Source organism: Diadema antillarum, unplaced genomic scaffold, assembly GCF_040938485.1.
Source record: "Diadema antillarum isolate AM-2024a unplaced genomic scaffold, OU_Dant_1.0 scf00000036, whole genome shotgun sequence".
Lineage (NCBI taxonomy): Eukaryota > Metazoa > Echinodermata > Echinoidea > Diadematoida > Diadematidae > Diadema > Diadema antillarum.
In genome coordinates, this window is record NW_027270925.1 from 1,473,278 (window position 1) to 1,495,328 (window position 22,051).

General features: G+C 37.4%; 1 protein-coding gene across 1 annotated transcript; it reads right to left on the bottom strand.

Moving 5' to 3' along the window:
- Nucleotides 1–4,745: 4,745 nt before the first annotated feature.
- LOC139745080 (tryptophan--tRNA ligase, cytoplasmic-like) lies at nt 4,746–21,468 on the bottom strand. Its single transcript, XM_071655504.1, has 10 exons — nt 21,396–21,468; nt 17,522–17,707; nt 16,799–16,907; nt 13,607–13,726; nt 12,518–12,700; nt 10,558–10,658; nt 9,451–9,563; nt 8,886–9,059; nt 7,954–8,094; nt 4,746–5,603 (listed from the first exon to the last, which is right to left on the bottom strand). Exons 2-10 carry the CDS (start codon nt 17,685–17,687, stop codon nt 5,445–5,447), a joined length of 1,266 nt encoding a protein of 421 aa, XP_071511605.1. The 5' UTR covers nt 17,688–17,707; nt 21,396–21,468; the 3' UTR covers nt 4,746–5,444.
- Nucleotides 21,469–22,051: the final 583 nt, after the last annotated feature.

The following is a 22,051-nucleotide window of genomic DNA, read 5'->3' on the forward strand; positions in this document are numbered from 1 at the left end:
TATCTGCATGGCAGGAGCTTTTTCGATGGTGGAAAGAAAATGCCTTTTGGATTCATTCTTTTCTTTGAAAACTTTTATCGTCATTCAGTCAGTCGACTGTACATAGAATGAACATCATGAAGATCGTTTTGAAATTTAAAAAAAAAAAAAGATAAATTGAAATAAAGACACCAATGCATGCAATTTATCCAATGGAAAATAACATTAAAGTAAAATCGATTCTCTTTTCAAAGTGACTTTGACATATCAGAGATAGTGTCAACAAAATCAGATGTAGATAAGAAAGCAGTGCAATTTGAACTTCTTGCTCGTTTTCAAGAAAAAGTGATATCATTGTAGGCCACAATGCAAATCACATGAGGCGATGACGTCACCGTCTCCCAAGTTTCAGATTGACCTCTTACTATATTTCCTTTACGTCGAAAAAACAAAAAACCCAGCCAAGAGATATATATCCTTTGCAACAAATTATTGAACTGTGTAAGCCTAATTGCCTTTCATTATTGACATAAAAACTGGAAATTGCATTACGTGATATGTTAACGATCTAAACAAAGCTGCATCAAAACGGCACGTTAAAGATAAAATCTCAATTGATGTTTGAATGAATACATATTGAATCTTCTATGCATAAAAGAACAATACGTTTTCTTAATATAGAACTTGCCAACTAGAAACTGAAAAGTTTATTGTGGTATAGTAAAAAATAATATCAAACAGGCAAACATTAAAAAGTTACTTATTAATGTACATTATGAAAGGTAGCATGCTCTGAAAGTTAAACATAGATTTTAATACATGACATGAAAATTTCATTTTGTTTTGTTTCGCATTTTTTGTCGTGCTGCCTAACATAAACAGAAACCAAAAGTAATAGAATGTTGGGAATCTTTGATCATGTGAGGTGGGCAAATTTCCCTAAGAGGTCATCCCTGATGGATTCCCCAAGAATTTGCTGTTGTTGTTGTAGTTTTCTTTTGTCAGCTGAGCTGAGGGGACTTCCTTCAAATGAATATCGTCAGACAATGCCTTATTGTCTGAAAACGGTATTGCCTAACAGTGTCTCTTGTTTGATATTCTAAAGGTCTTTGAACCCGGCGTTGTTGAGGCTGGATTACTTCCTGTATTTGACATTGTGCTTGCATAAACTAGGTTTGAACATATACTGTGTGAACTAATTTAAGCCAGTCACTAATGCACAAGTTCATTTCAATTCAGTTTCGGTTTTATGCAAATAAAAGTTGTAAGAGTTGTAAGTAAAGATCAAGTCGTGTGAGAAATTCTTTCCAAAATCCTCCTGATTAATAAGTCTGACTTTAATCTGAGATATGATGGGAATATTGCACTTTCTCCACGTCATTTAAGCAGAAGTAATTTGTGTTTTTAAATGCAATAGCATCTTTCAGAGTAGTGCTGTTATAGTAGTCAAAGAAAAAGTACCTTATTATCACGAGGTTATTCTAACACTGCCGAAATGTAAATTTAAACTACTCAAATAAACAAAGTTAAGGACCTTTTTTTTTTTTTGTAACTCATTTCCAAGCCATGAGTGGAGTCTATTCTTTTAATTTTTGGTTTTACATTTTAATGATGAGAAATTGGGAAATTTCCAGGAGCAAAATACCTCGTTGAAAAAAAGTTATGCACAAAGGAAAAGTGGTCCTTCACTTTTTTTTGAAGTTGTTTAAATTTGGTTACAGTTCAGTACTCCGAAGGTTCGTTATTCGGAAGGTTCATTATTCCACAGGCTCGTTAATCCAAAAAGGTTTATTAATCTGAAGATTCACTAATCTGAAAACAAAATAATGCTCATAATTCTGAAGGGTCATTAGCACACATCGTCTTTTCATTTTTTAATTGAACAAATCCTATTTCATTTTCAGATTAATGAGCCTTCAGAAAAATGAACCTTATTTCACTTTCAAAGTAACAAACCTTCAGAATGAAAACCTTTAGAAAAGCCACAAATCTTTGGATTAACAAGCCCTATCTTAATATCAGATTAACAAACATCTGTGTTTGGGGGAATTCGTGTCTTTCGGGATAATGAACTTTCGGAATAACAAACCGTATCTTATTCTGGGATAAAAGAACATTTGGAATAATGAACATCACCCATAAATTTGATATTAAACTTGAGAAACTGTAAGAATGAAACCTATGAAAACATCAACAAAACAAGCAAGACAGACCATCTGCTTCATATCACAAAAATTACTAAACATCATCAACATATGCACTTCAGAGACTGACAGATTTATTGATTCAAATCTTTTTTTTTAAAAGAAGTCCACAGTCCTTTCTTGCTATAAAGTCACTGGACACATGAAAATATCACAAAATACAGTCACTGGTTATACTACAGTATATCACCACATACTGTATACGCTGAATATTTCGCAAGGTTTTAATTTTCACAAATTTTGGGAATAAAATAAGGTGCTATTCACGAATTAAAAAGCATGCAAAAATATCAACTGTGATGCTCACATGAATGCAATGTGCATGCATACATTTCTCTGCTCAGTCCTGTACTCCATTATCAATTTAAAGAGAAAATCCACCCCCAAAATGAATAATCTTTAAAAGAAAAGAAAAAAAATCCTTACAGAATGTTGCAAAAATGACAAAAATCAGACAAGGAATAAGGAAGATACAATCGTATGAAATCCGACAAGATATGAAATCTCACATTCTTTTTGGAAAACATTTTTTATCAGTCCTTATTCATGAATATTCTTCTTTAACCACTTACGACATTGTCTGGAAGTCCCGATTCGTGAAAAAGTAGACTTGCTAAATATATGCCGTATGCAGTAGCTCTACTGACATGCATGATTTTGTCATGAGCTCACCTGACTAAAATAGCATAAAAGTATCTTTGATTGTCCACATTCCACATAATATATAGCATCCTGTATCATGCTAAATCAAGCTAAACGCATGTCTATGTTTAACATTCAAGGTCATACATGAATAAAACGGTGTTCTGTCTGTCGACGCAATGTGAAAATATATCACAATGTGGTTAGTGTTCATTTTTGTGTTCATCTAAAACAAGGAAAAAAGAAAACCAACCAACTCTTCAGAAAATTTGATGCCATTCATCACTCATGATTGATATCGTGACAAGATGGATATAGTCTTATTGCATTCAAAGCCATTAAGTGGCTGAAACTACATCAAGTGTGTATCTCACTTTTCCTTCTTCATTAGATGTCCACAGGGGAAGCCCACACTGGTGTTAAGTACCGCAAATTAGTGGTTGTGAAAGTGGCACATCTCCAAGGGAAATGCCACGGCCTGTCGTTTTTGATGCTCTGACGTGCGAATCCCCCAAGTCAAACGTGATAGCACAAGTCACAATGTGACCGCAGGCTACATGTATTTATACAAGTGGTGTTGCCCTGTTGGATACCACAGCTTGGACTGCCTCGGAGAAGTGAAACATCCAAGCACACACAATGAGAAATTAAGATATACAGATGATGATGAGGAGGAGGATTCATTAATAATCTGGTCACTTTTTATGCTCATCTTCACGTCAAGCTGTTTTTCCACAGGTCTCAAGTTTCGCATACAACTCTTTTGTATCATCCATTCGCTGTGCATCACATGTGTGGTGAGATGTGGGAAAGGTTCCAATCTGCAAAATACCCTGATGTTTAAAGTGCATGTGTGTGTTTGGGAGGGGTACCAACATCCAAAAGTCACCGCTCCTAAATGTCTAAAGAATGTCTCGTTGATAAATTGATAACAAAAATGCATATGAAATGGATCATACATTATGTTTGCGATATATATGCAATGTATTTTTGTATGCAAATAAATGCAATACACACCTTTTACGCCACACATCTTTCCACAAATAGTATCTCTGCCATTAAAGACAAATGATATGTATTCTGTTCATCAAACCCGTTTCTCAAATTGGTTTGGATTACTTGTATGCCCCACATCATATTACCATTCTTGTGGGTACATTTGGCATTTTCTCCATTACCACCCTGTGCAAGGAGAGTGGGACACTGTAATCCATATTTCATGCCTGGACAACATTCTGCAAGTGTGCAGAAGTAATGACCAATGCCAGGGGATCCACTTATGTCGTTGCCACAAATTTCGCAAACACATAAGATACCCTACAGGTTAACATTGTAACTATGTTAGCTCATTGCATGACTTCAGTAACACTAACACGTGAGTATTGTGCCACGTGTATTGGAGCTCTGCTTTTCTTTTTTTCTTTTTTTCTTTTTTTTTTTTTGGGGGGGGGGGGTGGGTTAACGTGGGTTAACAACACAGATCAAGGTTTGCTTCATTGTGCTATGAAGACTTGTATGAAGTTCCCGAGGGGTAACTTATAAAATTGGCAAATATTACATTTATTACTAGTTGTCAGAAACCAATGCTATGAGACAGCAAGAGACATTCGTATCAAAAGACACCAGCAAGAAATAGTTGCTAGACGAGTTTCAAATAGTAAAAGAATTATATGCCTGTCAGTCTCGAAAATTTCACATCTCTTGACCAGCAAATAATGGTCACAACTTCAGATTTGTAGTCATATATAAGTGCTACTTCGGCCAGCATATACAACTGTACTCTCTGCCTCGGGAAGGTCAAACTAATCCTAGCCACCATCTCTCAACCTTGGGATTCCTTTGGGGGGGGGGGGGGGGGGGGGGCACTCCAGAAAAAACAAACAAACCCCAAAACCCAAAACCCCCAAATAAACACCCAAAGCCCATAAAGAAACTGATACACATCTTGGCACATAAAAAAGGGCCTGAAATCCTTTTCTGAAACATAAGCCAATACATGAAGGACATCTTTAAGATGTTACAAATCTGCAATCAGCATAGCAGAGACTCCAACCCCAAGCACCTTCTGATCTGGAGATTCTCCCGCCCGAAACCCCTAACAAACAGGAGACTCCAAGTTGATGTGTGCGAAGCGCGAAGTTCCTAGGGTTTTAGATGTTCTCTGGTGCTATCTAAGGCTTATTTTTTCAACATACGATAGCAATAAGTAAGAAATCCTTTCCACCGGGAGACACAGAGCCAGGGCAGGAGAAATCAAATCTCAAACGGGAGAACGGGAGATTTTGCAAAAATGGGCTTTCGGCGGGAGATCTCCCGTCGAAAACGGGAGGGTTGGAGTCTCTGGCATAGACATAATATTGATATGTATATATACATTGTACACATAAGCAGTACATTATACAAGTGTATCATATGTGTATGTTATTATATGTTTATATTTATATGCACAAACACCCACTCACGCACACATGTTATAAGCATGCATATACATATATACATATTACATCATTATGTGTGTGCAGTGGGTGTGTGTGAATACAGCACATACATACTATGCTTACATATTATATGTCTGCATTCAAACTGTTGACCTAAGTTCTACTAATGGCAAATTTTCAATCATGATTGGCAGTTCAGTTTCCTTGGCGACATGAACTCTGCGACGACATCGTCGGTGACCTGCTTTCTCCTCTCCTGGATCTCTCCGACCAAGGACTGGAGGATTGTGATCAGTTCCTTTTTCAGCTCCCCTGTCAGCATTCGGCCACTGCTGTATTCCTGCAAAGGGGTACAGATACAAAATGAAATCATGAAGAACCAGACTCATGTGACCTTGTACAAACCAAATCATCACTCTGTGCTCACATTGACTTTAATTCATAGAATAACGTCAAATTGACAATCACTCGAATGGCAGCAGTTTCATTAATATTGGACATAGAGTTCATTAAAATAGGTACATGTATTACGATAAAAAGCCAGGGATTCTTACAGTTCCACATATTTTCCCAAAATAGTGATTATTGGTTGCAAGCACATGTGCAAATTACACTGACGCAAATAAGTCATAACTTTTTATCTCTTTGAACAGTTTTTACCTCACTCCTCCCTCAAATATGAAGAAAAGAAAAAGGAAAGTAAAAAAAAAAATCATGTTTTGGGTCTATTATTAGCAACTACAAACCCTCTCCACATACATAGTCATCGCTGCTAGGTTATTATAACTCCAGAATAATTTGATATCAAGGATACCATTCATATTTTTCTCTTTTTAACATTTAATTCAAAAGATGCAAAGTTTGGAGAGCTATTATAAAAATAATGCTATGTCAACACAGTCACTTGGAAAGGATATCCTGTATCTTCCTCCAAAGAAGAACATAAAAATCTTTGAAATATTTCTGTGAACTAATTTTGACCAAAGAAATTATGAAGATTTTTTTCTTTTTTTTTTCTCAGGACAGTAGATAAAACAACATCATATTTTCAGAAATAGAATTTATAAAAAGAATATAAAGGACCTTACAGAAATTAATCATCTCCTTGGAAACAACGCATTAAAGCTATTTTGAATGCAATGCAAGTTTTGGTATGACCCATACTGTGGAATCCCATCACATTGGTTGCATACTTATATCAACGTATCAACTCATATCAAAGGCAACGGTAATCGGAGAAGGAAGTGATAGACCATATTTCCCTGATTCATAATGGATACCGAAAGGAAAAACCCAGGTGATATAACTATACACCGGACTGGCCAATATGCATTGGGAAAACCCTTTTTACTACTTGCCAGAGATCCTCTATAGAGGGCATACTTCTACAACAGACCATTGTACTGAGTACACATTTTTGTAGGATACCATAATTATGTTAATAAGTTGAACACAGGGTACAACATCCAAGCACACTGTACTACAGCTGCCAATGAGGGCCTACTTCCACTAAGCGTTTCTCATGTCATGGTTATATATCATACATCATTGGTCAAACTGAATGGCCTTGTCATAAGCTTAACAACAAGGATTGAAGTATTTATCTACATTTTTGTGCTGAGTACATTGAATCACATTGGAAGCATGTCTTAAATCACAGAAAACAGTTACTGTAAAACAAGGAATGTTCATGTGCATTTCAATTTCGCAAACTTTGAGAAAGCCAAAAAAGTTCTTGTCTACACTATACGCACTGACGATTAGAAGCAACTTGCGAAAATTTCATGCCGCGAAAAAGGCCGTCGACTCCAATTTGCAAAAATTTCATGACACGAAAATATCATGTTTTACATTTGTCAATTCTATATACACTATAGCATATGAATGCCCTGGTAAAGGCCCAAAAAGTGATATATATATACCACTCTAACATCTAGTTTTACTCTTCCTTGTGAATTATATTACAATTCAACTCTCCTAGCCGAAGTTACAGCATAAGCTGCCTTCCTACCCAGTTTGTACTCAAAGTTAGATAAAATTTGACCATGACAGATTCATCTAAAGTCTGATGAGCCCAATTAAATGTCCTGAAGCATACCTGAGCTGGGTAAAAAACAAAACAAAACAAAAAAACATACAGTGGACTCCCCTTGTAACAAAGTCCTCGGGACTGGCATTTTTTTTTTTTTTTTTTTTGGTTATATCGAAATTTTGCTATAACAAAACAAATAAGAAATACAAAAAAAAAAGAGCGGATGATGTCGCCGCCTTAATTTTCAGTTTATATGAAATGGACATTTAATGCCTCTGGCACCCTTTGCGGCGGAGACAATGAAATGGTATGGACTCTTCAATGACATACGAAATGCAACACTTTTTTGTTTGTTTGTTTGTTTTTTTTTTTCAGTACATATCATACTCCATTAAAACTGAGCAAGTCGTGTGGGCAAAACTGAAGATTCCAAGGGTTTTTAAAGACTGTAGCTGCAGATACTGCAAAGTAAGTCACTGGCACTGACACTCACTCACTCACAGACACAGAAACACACAAACATACACACATCCACACTCTTTTCCCTGGTATTCTTTTCATTTCCACTTGATTCATTGATATACCATGCACCCATAAACACACACAAACATCATTCTGCTTTTACAACATCATTACAAACATAGCTGAATTATCATACCTCTTTGATTTCTGCCAATCTGACGTCATCTTCCAGGAAGAAAGAGAGATACTGGTAGGAAATATCCACATCACAGTTTCCACCCTTCTCCCGGTGCTCTTCCACCGATGCTCCGCCCCCTGAGAAGGCATACTTGTTGATCTAGGCGGGACACAGACACTCAACGTTTAACCATCTGTGTGATTTGAGTGCTGATTGGCACACAAACCTCACAGCATTGCACACATTGTCCAAAGTCCATGGGATTGAAAGGGTTAAATGCACGCCACTTCACAACATGGGCAACTTTTGATAGCAACACTCCAATAAAAAAAAAAAGTAGCAGCTATGCAATGGCCATTATTTTTATTGTTGTCATGGTAATTGCAACAATTGTATCATGCAACAATTATGAATCTGTTTATGAAGCAGGGCCTGAAGACAAAGCAAGATAAAATTATCCATGCATAATTTCCAGCGTTTGATATGAAAATGCAAGCTAGATATGAAAAGCTACAATAGACATCTAAGCTCTAGTAGCAATATCACAAATTAATTAATCTTGTGAGAGTTTTATCAATAGGAAAATCAAACTAAACGGCAGTTAGATAGCCAAAAGAAAATGAAAATTGAGTAGAATGTTAAAATGTATATCCTTTATGGGTTACTAAGTTACCAAACATGTTGCCTTGGTCCTGTAACTGAAATAACACTGGTAAAATACAAGGTGTATGTAGTTACAAATACACCATATTTGCCTGCGTAGGAGAGTGGGTGATGTAGGCTTGAAAGGTAAATAATTTAAATGCAGTTCATTTTGGCAGCAGCTTGATTGATAGCCAAACCAACAGCTTTCATATTATCTATGATAGATTGATAGCATTTAAAGGGCAGAGTCAGATTTAGTCAAATTTTGTAAGCTTTAGGTCTTTTTCTCATGAAATGCTCTATACCTTAGTCTTGATTTGCTTGGGTGTGTCGGTGAGGAAGATGGATGAGTTTGGATCGCTGGCACTCATCTTGGTCTGAGCTCCTTGCAGTGCTGGGAAGAATGTGGAATGAATGAGGGCGGGCTTCGGGTAGCCTAGCCGTGGTGCTACATCCCTCGTCATCCTGAAGTAGGGATCCTGCATATGTTAATAAAGATTTGATTTGTAAAAGAAGATTATGTTTCTTAAATAAAAATTTGATTTGGTGATGAAGATTTGATTTATAAATAAAGATCTGATTTGTAAATGCACATTTGTTTCATAAATACAGTTTTGTTTTCATAAGAACAAACTTTCTTCTGAAATAAAGATTATGATTTGTACACAATGATTTGTAAATTAACATTGAATACCTAGTGTACATTTGATTTGTAGATAAAGATTTGATTTGTAAAGTATTACAAAATAATTCTTAATCAAAGATTTGATTGTTATTATCAATAACGATTTGATTTTTTGAAATGACAGTTTCAGAAGTGAATTTACCCCTGGACTTGATAGTTTAAGTTGTGAATGAGCGATAATGTACCTGGTCTATTGCGCATGGGATGAGGCAGGGAATGTCCTTCTTGGTGCCAAATATTGCTGGGAAGGAGTTGCTGAAGGACGGGGATGCCTGGGTGGCCGGGAAGCTGATCTTTCCTGCACAGGAAATAAACGGTCCAAACACTCATCAGTATACTACGTTTGAGGTTTTCTATATCAAGCCTTGAATAAACATGTAGTGTTCTTTTCGAATGAACTTCACAGCAGGTATACATTGCCATTCATTGGTAAGCCTCGCCCACTTTTTAACAGCATCTCTGTAACTCTTTAGGATACACACAAATCATTCCATACATGTGATACCCACAACAATCAACATCTGTAGGGCTTAAATCCATATCAGGGTAATTACCCCCTGAGGGCAATTACCCCCTAGCTAAATACTGGTTGGTGATAAGGTTAGAGTATTGATTTGGGTTAGGGTTAGGTTTAGGGTTAGGGTTTGGGTAAGGGTTAGGATTAGGCTCAGGATTAGGATTAGGATTAGGGCAAGGGTCAGGTTAAGGATCCAGGGTAATTGCCCTGGGGGTAATTGCTCTAGACCCCCAAAATCTAAATTCTTCCAGGGTAGAGCCCCTTTTCTAAAGGCAATTAAAAGGGCATCAAAACTTCTATGGCCAAAGACTGATCTAGAGCTCTAGGGTATCCCATGTCATGTCCATAGCAGCCTTGGATTGAGGTATGCCCTGAGCTACTGATGTAAGTTTGAAGTCCATGTGGTGGTTAATATGTTTGTCAAATATCATTGGTTTTCATTAAAATAAGCTCCAGCTGGTGTGTAATACCCATAATCTTGCACAAATACAAACTAACAAGCAAACAAATGTGAAAGAAATCAGTTGTGCTACCCATAGTATTATCTCACCTTTATACATGCTTACATTATCCTTTATTTACCTATATATTTCACTAACAACCCATATAACATGGAAAAATTCTTTGCCATCTTGGACAGCAATGTCTTCATTCCTGGCATAAAATGCTGTAAGATGGTACACTTTTCGTCATCCCTTCATATTCATATTCTGTGATATTCTACAAAACAGGCAGTCAACATCATATAATGTCAATTCTAGAGATTGTCACTTACCTATACAGTCACTGTCTCCAAATCCAAATATACCCTTCACCTGGTTGTATGTGACACATTTCTGCACTTTCAGCACGTTTCTGTAGAACTCTGGGCAAGATCTGTGAAGAATTAAATATTATCACTATGGCTCATTTTCATATTCTGAACTTTCACACAATTCAAATTTATTCACAAAGCTACCATATATGTGTGTGTTTGCAACTGTTAAGCCATTCTTTACAGATACCATAAAACTTAATTTGAATGGGATGCATACTTTCCAAGTATTTTGCATGAATCTATTTTCTTCACATGTTTCAAATTGTAAACAAGACTCTTATAAATGTAATGATAGCAATTCTTACTAGAATGGCAACATCTCTAAGTGACAGCCAATAAAGAACCAGAATTCTTGTCATTACCAAAACACTTTCCATTTCAGCAAGAGTTATTATCACAGCAACTTTTTGTAAAATGGAGCCCACATCAGTGTTTGAATTAGATGTTTAATGGTAATGGTAATGGTATAATGGTAATGGTAATGGTTTATTCAAAAATATCATATTTCATTTTATAATAACATACATAAACATACAATCATTCTTCGATTAAAATATAAAACTACACAATTATATATATACATATATAAAAGACACCTGACGACCAAAATATCAAAATTAATCAAATGCACTTGTACATACACATTGAAAGAGCTGCGAGAAAAATTAAACAAAATCTTCATGTCACAATCATATATGCATACACAAACTTATAGACTAAAATATATCAAATATACACAAATCATTATACTTCTCCAACAACTTTCAAATTTTGTTTGCGATACATGTATTGAAAAAAAAAAATAAGGCGGGCCGTGATGACATAAGAGATATCAAACACTTGTGTATGGAGACGGAGAGAAAGAAACCAAGAAGGGGTAGGAAGAAGATAGCAAAAGAGATAGAAAGAGAAAGAAGAGAATACTTGGAAAGAGATGTGCAAAGAGATATAAAACAATGAATCTATTTCTTTTTCATCTTGTATTTCTATTAGAATCATCATTTCAATCCATATAATCTTTTAACATTATTATCTTTTTAACAATATTATACATTAAAGGTCAAAATTATACAAAAACCGAAAATACCTTATACATACAAGGGGGGCTGCCCACGCATATGGTGCTTTTAAGATTTCATACAGAACTAATTTGGTCCCAAGAAAAGTTAACCACACACATGTTCGGCAACCAGAAGTGCAGTCCACCTGCATTTATTGACAATACCTCATTACCCTTCCATAATAAGTATTATAAAATGGGTTCAAGAATGTAGCCAATTGGAAGCGCTGAAATGAGTCACGTGCGCATGCATTAATTTCTCACTAACATGCACGGCCTGACGTCACAATGTTTACACTAGCAGTGCGCACTCAATCAGTTGTTACAAGTGCGTCGCGCGCTACTATACGCGCTGTCAATCCTGTAAACAACTTCTAGTTCGGGCTGCCGGCCGGCCTTTCTTGTGCATAACATGTGGCGTACGTATACTCTTATACGTACAGTACTTATATGTGCGGGATTTCCGAGTGCGACGTGCGTAAATGTTTGGGACGAACATCTTCGGACATCTTGACTTTCTGACTTGAGCGAGTGCTACATGTAGCTGACTGGTATTGACCCACAAAGGTACATGAAAAATGCTGTTAGTTTTCGACCCATTTTATAAAACAAATGATGCACAGGATTATTTCGTGGCGTTAGTGGAGATGCATTCTATCCTGTGCATCATTTGTATATCATCTAGCGATGCAAACTATCAGAATAAAAAGAGAAGGAAATGAACATCACTGTGATGACATGTACAGTATATCAAGCTTTGAAGAACAAAAGAAGGGTGTGTAGAACGTCTGCAGTCTGTGGATTTCTCTTCCTTTCTATTGCATCCGAGATTTCATGAGACATACAACCACTACTCACCCAATGTACTGCATGTCTGAGAAGATGAATGTCTTGTTGACGTCAAAGCCGCAGGAGATGATGTCCTTGGCATTCTCGTAGGCCAGCTTCAGAGCCTCCTCAGCCTTCAGGTCCTTCCACAAGAACTTCTCATCGTCCGTCAACTGAATCACCAAGGGCACATTGAACACATCCTGTAGCCATCTTTAAAATAAAATATATACATATAAGTATGAACTGCACAAACAAAAGGACGCTAACAACATTTTGTAACAGGGTAAACAAACAAAACACAATGGTTCACTTTACCATTCACCACCTAAAATTTGATGTTTATATTTTTGTGTAACTTTACTAAACTGCATAAAATGGGGACTGAGCTTTTGATGTTAACAGAATCTTCATCAGAGGTAAAATGACAAACACAAAAGATAAGCAAACCAAGCATACACTGTACTTAACTGCATCCAAGAAATACAATGGGATCAAAATGGATGCTGAGGCAGACTATGTCATGACATAAACGGTCGGTTTGTTGACATCATCCAGGGATGAAATACAAAATGTATTTTTAGCTACATATAAGATTCAAAAAAGCAAGCCCAAAGCTAACGAACTTGCAGGATGACTTGCCCATGTGTAAATATTAATACAGCCAGAGATTAATGAAGCCTCTCCCAATACACATAAACTACACGAGATACCAAGTCTTGATGATACAGATACACACACACATACCCCAATACTTGTTTCATTGTTGTGCATCTGCATAGCTTGCAAGATATTTTGACATGTGTCCTCACACATTGAGGGAACTCTTCCATACATGGATCATGTTACATAGGACGATTTGAAAATCAGTCCCATGACATTTGCTCCTGCAACAAGTGTTCCCATGATATATCTGCACGCTAAGCCAAACATAAATTCTACCCACAAACATAACCCTAATCCTAATCCTAATCCTCACATTAAACTAAAGCTAAAACCCTGCCATAACCCTAACCTTAATACTAAATCCTTGGAGAAACTGGGGCAACTGTTGCAGGAACATATGTCATTTCATCTTGCAAATCGTATCATCAACTCTATCCTGAAAAACCAACTTACTTGGTGAAAATGAATGGGATAAGGTGACCAACATGCATTGAAGTTGACGAGGGGCCTCTTCCAGTGTACAGGAAGAATGGCTTCTTGGCTTCATATCGTGTCAGGATCTGATGGACATCCCTGACATGGAAATAAAAATTAAAAGTACTTTTTGATCTCTCTGTGATTGTCGCATACAACATGCTACATTATCATCAGGCAGTGAACCAACCAATAGGGTATCACAAGACAGACTGGACACAAACATATTCCTTTGCATTATCACACAGTGACAATGCCAAATAGATATAAGAGACATGTAGCGGCAGAAGTGTGGTTTTCCTTGTAATGCCTACATTCATTCAGAATAATGAGAGGTCAGTAGAGGAGACCTGATATGTATATACAGTGGTTTAAATATATTCATAGGGAAACATGGGTCATAAGGGTTATGACAGAGGTCAAAAGTGGACTAGCCGTGTCAAGATGACGGATCACTAAGGGGACTCTGCCGACACCAGTGCACTTAGCACCACTGTCAGCACTGTTTCAAGTGGTTTCACTTCTAGAAATCTTTTTTTTTGTTGTTGATATAATTTGTATAGAGAAAAGGGAGAATTGGTTTCAAACAGGCAAAACTTCTGACACTTCTTCACTGTGCAACTATCGGTGATAGAAGGCAGTCAGAACCAACGAAGCAGTGGAGGCTGCAAAAATACAGTATGGGACTGTATGGCAACAATTGACTGGGGTTCTCAAACAGTTGGTAAGTTGAGATTAAAGTTTAATACTTGTTATTTCAGCCACATATCGATGGTTGTCCTAACTCAACTGTGATGTAAGAAGAAATGTTTGTTGTCGTCATGACTTGATATAATTAAAGGCGTGTATAGTTGTACAGTCTTAGGAGTAAAGCTTTACAGCCATTTGTATGTTAAATCTCAATTATTTGAAGGAGATTCAAACACACACACATAATTCCATGCATTGTTATGACTGTAAGCAATACTCCATTCATATTACCTAGACAGGTATTGTACATAATAATTAGTAGAAGGTTATGAGGTGTAAACCCTTCAGAATGATGAAGTAATAACACTTGGTCTGATTACATTGTAAATATCATTCAATTCAAGTGTTATGTTATGTTCATTAATTACTGTACTATAATCAATTAATGTTTATTAGTAACTAGCCAAGTATACACAAGGTGAGCTATAACAACGCTTATGTACCATATGTAGTAGAATTTACAGTGTAACAAGGAAAAGTAGAAATTACGCGGTGTGTAATATATGTCCCCGCCGGAAGTAGCATTTTGTAGCAAAATGTGCAATATAGGTAAAAAATCATGGTCAAAGGTCAAAGAAGTCAAAGGTCAAAATTCTGTGTAAAGTTTTGAAGCCCTCACCTAGTGCCATCACATAAAGCAAACAGAATCGAAATCGAGTTAGAAATGGCGAAGGAGTAGCATTTTGTAGCCAATGTACAATACAGGTCAAAAATCAAGGTCAAAGGTCAAAGAAGGCAAAGGTCAAAATTCTGTGTAAAAGTTTTGAAGCCCTCACCTAGTGCCATCACATAAAGAAAGCGGAATCGAAATCGGGTTAGAAATGGCGAAGGAGTAGCATTTTGTAGCAAAATGTACAATATAGGTCAAAAATCAAGGTCAAAGGTCAAAGAAGGCAAAGGTCAAAATTATGTGTAGAAGTTTTGAAGCCCTCACCTAGTGCCATCACATAAAGCAAACGGAATCGAAATCGGGTTAGAAATGGCGAAGGAGTAGCATTTTGTAGCAAAATGTACAATATAGGTCAAAAATCAAGGTCAAAGGTCAAAGAAGGCAAAGGTCAAAATTCTGTGTAGAAGTTTTGAAGCCCTCACCTAGTGCCATCACATAAAGCAAACAGAATCGAAATCGGATTAGAAATGGCGAAGGAGCAGCATTTTGTAGCAAAATGTACAATATAGGTCAAAAATCAAGGTCAAAGGTCAAAGAAGTCAAAGGTCAAAATTCTGTGTAGAAGTTTTGAAGCCCTCACCTAGTGCCATCATATAAAGCAAACGGAATCGAAATCGGGTTAGAAATGGCGAAGGAGTAGCATTTTGTAGCAAAATGTACAATATAGGTCAAAGGTCAAGGTCAAAGGTCACGACTGAAATTCTGTGTAGAAGTTTCAAGCTCCCATGTAGTGCTATCATATAAAGCAAACAGAATCAAAATTGGCTCACAAATGACAGAGAAGTAGCAAATTGAAGATTTTGATCACACACGGACGCACACACGGACACACGGACGGACACACGGACGGACACACGGACGGACGGACACACACACGTATGGAGCCCGTTTCATAGTCCCCTGCTCGAACTCGTTCGGCGGGGACAATTAAAGTGTATCCTTTGTTACAGTAAACCACTTCACCCCGACACTTCACCACGACACTACACTGCAAAATTTCACGACACTTCATCACATCACTTCATCACGCGTTCGAACCACGAGTTCACATCACATCACTTTGGATACACATTGGTGTATTTATTTTCAATCGTGATTCTTCGAGTGTTTTGATGAATTGTTCATTATATTGGGACAGGCTTGAATTATTGATTCAAGCAAACAACGAATTGGACAGTGTTTCAAAATATTCTTCACGACTGGTCGTGTGCCAGTGATGCAACAGTGCATTTACAGGAACGAACCCCTTCCAATGTAGTGAAGCTACAGATATATAAAATCATATTCAATCAAAGCTCTGCTTAGACACTTGCAATCATCAACATTTTCTGCAACTTTTCCACAAAGTCATTGAAGAGCAGTCATCCCTATCTTTTGACATGCTTGATGCAGACATAAGATTTTGCCAGCCTGTCATACCTCTGGCAAGCTACAGTGCATTAATTGGAACCACTGAGTCGTACACATGCACTCCCAGATTTTAGCTACGTACAAGGAAAGAAGTCTGTTACTATGAGCATATTGTATATATGTGACTCCCAATTTGTTTCAAATCTCACAAAGATAATCTACTCTCGCGCGAAACCACAAAAGGTGTGAACAGAAATATAGCTTGCATACCAATACTAGTCCTGTATTGTTTGAATCTGAAAAACATATGTTGGGAAACTACCCTCAGAGCTAAATACCAAGCCACATGCTGATTTATGCAAAGGTTCAGAATTGTTTCCTCTGTAATAAGCACATCTCACCTCTGAGAAAAGAAGATACCCCTCCTGAGGAAGCGATGTGGTTTGTGACCAGTGATCTTCTCAAATCGGTCCAAGAGGGCCTGATCAATCTTTGTACTGCCAAAGCGCTCTGCAACAACACAAATCAATGTCAAAAGGGAAAAGAAAAAAAGAAAAAAAAAATTTTCATCACTTGAGCAGATAGTACTCTTCAAGGACAGATGACAGGTACCTTTGCTTTCTCTGATTTTCTTCATGAATCAATTGATTTAAAACATAAACAATAATTTGACACAGGGTGACAAATATAACACACTGGGTGATTTTTTAGCACTGTCAATGTATGGCACTAAGTTACATTACACGGCCCACATCAGTATTATTGTCATGCTTTTGCTGATTACCATATTACATACAGTGTATTTGATGCACTACGTGTACTGTAAAAGTGGATGTTTTCGTACGACTAATTTTTCGCGCTTTGCCAGGTCAGAAGAGTTTCAAGTGTTTTTAATTCCGCGGAATCAAGACATCATGCACAGGAACACAAGGCAAGCAAAAATATTTGCGTGCTTTTATTTTTGCGCTGGTTTCTGGTTGCGCGAAATGAGCGGAAATTTCCACTTTTACAGTATGCCCTACTGCCACTATGAAGTTTCCTGGTACTTACAATTGATGAATGTGTTCTATTTAATACAAGAAACAAAAAAAAAAAAATAAAAAAAAAAAACACAGAAAACTTACTTATAAGCTTGTCATAATCCACCCCCTTGTCTGATGTAGTGCTAACAGTCCACGGATCCACTATTTGGCCATCATCTTCCTCCCCCTCTGGGTTTGTGGGAGCGCTTCCTTCCGACACCGTCATTTCCTCCATTTTGGCATCCACACTTTGTTCTTCAGCAGCCATCCTTAGCTTAACCACAGGATCTACAATGAACACAAGTCATTTATAGCTAATAATTAGTAAAATTCAAGGACATTTTTATATGGGTCCAATGTTTTAGACAGCCAGGGTCACATAAAAACATTCAGATGAGTATTGAAGTGTACACACATGCACCCACACACACACACACACACACACACACACACACACACAAACAACAACAACAACAACAATAACAACAACAACCGGCTCCTCCTTTTTTTTTAAACATAAACACAATGTATTTCTGCTTTAAACACTGAAGAAGAGCAATGAGAAAAGTTCTAGCTTTGAAGGGACTACCCGTACCATAAAGATGGTTGAATCAAGCAAGCTGGCAGTGATATTATGATTGACAGAAATGTTAAAGTCCTTGAATAAATATGATCTTGATGTGACACAAGAAGTAATACACACCAAACATTGAACCAGAGGACAATTGAAAATGTCATGTATTCCAAGGACCATTAAGACATTTATATAAAAAAAAACCTTTCTTTCACAAATTCATAAAAACACAAAAGTCTTCATAATCACAATATCAAAGGCCCAAGCATATACGTTAATTTGATATATCTACATATTCATAAACAGAAAGATACTTGATGCTAACACATGCCTAGTTATTTTGAAGACACAAAATCTAGATCTTGAAAGTTGAGGTACTGAATGCCTACATTCAGTTTCTACCATAGCCCATAAGTAGCACAATCAAATCATATGGGATATAACACAGAGTGAAATTTTATGATGCAAGACTGGTGAAAATTGGGGTTGAGCCAACTCTGGTAGCACTGGTGATCTAGTACATGATGTAGCTGCCCTACGGAAGTCTACAAATGTATATGGATTTCGGCAGAGCAAAGTATTGTAAGTTTAATGGACTAGGTACTGATTCAGTATTGTTCATACTATACTTTTTTTTTTTGGAGAAACCCTCTGCACTATATCACAACAAACCAGAAATAGCAACTGATTGACAAATTGCCCTACAACGACGTATATAATTCGTCGATGTAGGGCAATTTGTCAATCAGTTGCAATGAAAACATCTCAACGGAAGAATTTCATGAATTTGAAAAACTACAAAGAGTAAAAACATCTTTGAATTAATGGAACCTCTCTGGACTGCTTTACTGTTTCTGAATGTTGAGTGAGATTTGCATATTTGGCACTGAAAATGCATAAAGACATGGAAAAAAATGTCAGTAAGCGAGCCAATATCTGGATGATCATCGATAATTACCATAAATAATAGAAATTCAGAGAAATGATGTCTGGATAACTGAGGGGGTTGGACTGCAGGGGCAGATCCAGGAATTCCATAAAGGGAAGGTGCCCTTACAAAATTAAAGGAGGGCGCATGCACGTAAAGTATACTACCGGACAGATACTGTTGTTCTGTTCCTGTAGGCCTACATGTAAAACCAGTAGGCCTACACTTGCCTTCCATGGATGGCCACAACTTCAACTACATAGTAGAGAAGCACTCTGAGAGCACAGACCTCTGCCAAGCAGCTCATTGCCACCACTGATCTTTTTCTTCCATAGATATCAGTGATTTCCACTGAACACTCATACGTATATGCATGCTGAAAGTTAACGAATTTCCCAATATAGAAGCCTTTAAATTGTTACATCATCAACCTCCAGTGCAGCTGCGTGGTGCACCTCGCCCCAGCAGAAACCTAAGCACACACTTTACTTAGTGCACATTAGAAAACCTCAAAAATGCGCATCTTGAATTCCCAAGTTCATTGACCCTACCAACCTGCCAAAATAAAGTGAAAATCCTTCATAAAATCTACAAAAATTCCTGGATCATTACAAAAATTTAATCATCTGTTTTACTTGTGTCATTCACAACCTTTCCTGTAAAGTTTAATCCAAATCCATTCATTACTTTTTGAGCTACTTTGCACACTGACAAACAAACAAACAAATGGCAAGAAAAACATTTATTACCTCCTCCCTTGGCGGAGGTACCAATAGATGATGAATTGTTGATATTGAATTTCAAGAACAGCCAGCCATGCTATTGAGCTTCTTTTTTTTTTTTTTCTAACTGGCTTATATAGTTATAAACTTATGTGCAGTAGGCTAGAATTAAACCTGATCTTTATGCATGAACATGGTAAGATTGTGTTACTATAACTAGAACTACTAGTATGGTTGGGTGTTCATAATACCGGCCACCTAACGTTTTTCTTTCAATAGAAACGTGAAAAATCTCACAATTTGCCTGAAATTTTACTCACGTGTGGAAAAAATACTCCGGATTCACAAGCGCGCACTGAAAATGCGATCTGAGGTACGCGCTCTAGATGGCGGCTTCGAACACGTGGGGTGTCATTTTTTCCGCACTCAGTTGCCCTGTTCATTTCAACCGACCACCCTAACAATACGTATAAAGGGCACTTAAATGCGTTTTTTCGACAGGCCGCTGTTTTTTTCTAGCCGTCATTTTTTCCCCAATAATATTTGAATATATTTTGAATCCTTCGATATTACTTTTGAAGGACTGTTTGATGAATTTGAATTGATTTTCATTAGGAAACTTTTCATCGTAATTGAAATAAATTAGATGAGTCGGTTTCTTTTTTCACATTCATTTCTCGTTTCTGCTTCAACTCGTACGGTCGTAGCGGGCGACAAAATAATTATGCCATGTGTATGTGTAACGTGTGTGCACGATCGTACAAGCGGCGGTGACAATTTTGTGGTCAAAATCGTCAAATTTATTACGGAAGGATACTCTACATCTAACAACGAGTCAGCAAAGGTAGGCCACTGCTGGCCTAGCTATATGTAGTTACACGATAAATCTTATTCGATTTTGCTAAATTTCGTTAATTTAGAGGGAATACTTATTTGTTTTTGCCTCATTTTACTCGGTAGCATAGCCCAGTGAAGAATCGAACACCGTTGCGCGTAGTCCCATGCGTACATTTTCTTTCTGTACGCGCAATGCCATTATAGTGCGCAGTCGGTTGATATACAGTCTGTAGACCCGGTTCAACACCTACCATACAACTAGCACTACTACAGGAGTACTAGTAGTAGACTTCTAATGTCAAATGTTGACTGAAAGATTGGTCTGTATCTGGTTGTCAGGGATATGTTCCGCAGAGACTGCATCTGGCTTCACAGAATCTGGCTTCACAGAATCCCCTCCTAAATTATATGGAGGAGAGCGATAACGTCCAAAAAAAAAAATAATAATAATAATAAAAAGACTCCTCCGGACAGACAGATCTTTCTGTCTAAATTTATGTCAAATTTAATGTGGCCTCAGCTCAGTGCTAGGCTAGGCCAGGTTGAGCAGCAGGAGGTTCCCCTTGTTTATGTTTCCAGTTACACAGTTGTGTACTTTAAAAGATGACATGTGTGGTCAAGGCCAGCCAAGCAAGCTCAAAAGGTGTAAGCATGTCTACCAAGAATTTCTAACGTTAGTATGCTTAGAAGTTCTATTAGGTCTGTCTATACCTGAACAAGAACTCCCTACACACACTAGACTAGATGATTGTTCATGTCACACTCATAAAAACACACCACGATCACGACTGCAATGAGCACGAGTCCAGCTGCTACACTAGTTCAGGCTAAACTTCATAGATCATCTCAATGGCACACCACAATGGCATCATTGGATTCATAGTGCAGTGTACGTGTTGGACCCGCATAACTTACCAATTCCGGACTAGGCTCTGAATTACAAGACGTCTAATTTTGACCTGTTTTACTCTCAGATTTAGCTGAACAGCACGACACCGCGAATGATCATCTGGCATCAGCACGTTTCTCTTGCGGAGAGCTTCGGCACAAGCTAGCTAGCTAGGCACTCTGCATGGTAGCATGAACTACTCTGCACGTACACATGTGTACACCTTTCTTCCACTCCCACCTAAAACCTTCAATCACTGATCGTATCACGCACTGTCGTGTGTCCATTGTGTGATGCTTGATGAATGATGACTTGTTCTAAGGCTATGTATGGGGAACTCTCACGAAGGCAGCCAGTTTCATGAACATTGCATCAGATTATCATATGTATGAGCAGCTCGAAACTACGTGTATTTAAAGGGATTCCTAACGGTAATTTTTCTCTTGTCCAAGAAAAGCAATGTGAATGCAATGCACACTGCTTTCTTCCAGGGAAAAGCTTTAGAGAAAAGGGTAAGAACACGAATTGAGGGGATCATCTGGAATGCAGGCTAATTTACTCTAGTCTTTGGTAAAATCGTACTTCTAGTCAAACAATTGATTACGACCTCATTCTATAATATATCCAGAATGATAAATGAATCTAGATAGACAGACTTTTTATTTTCAATGATAATATGTTG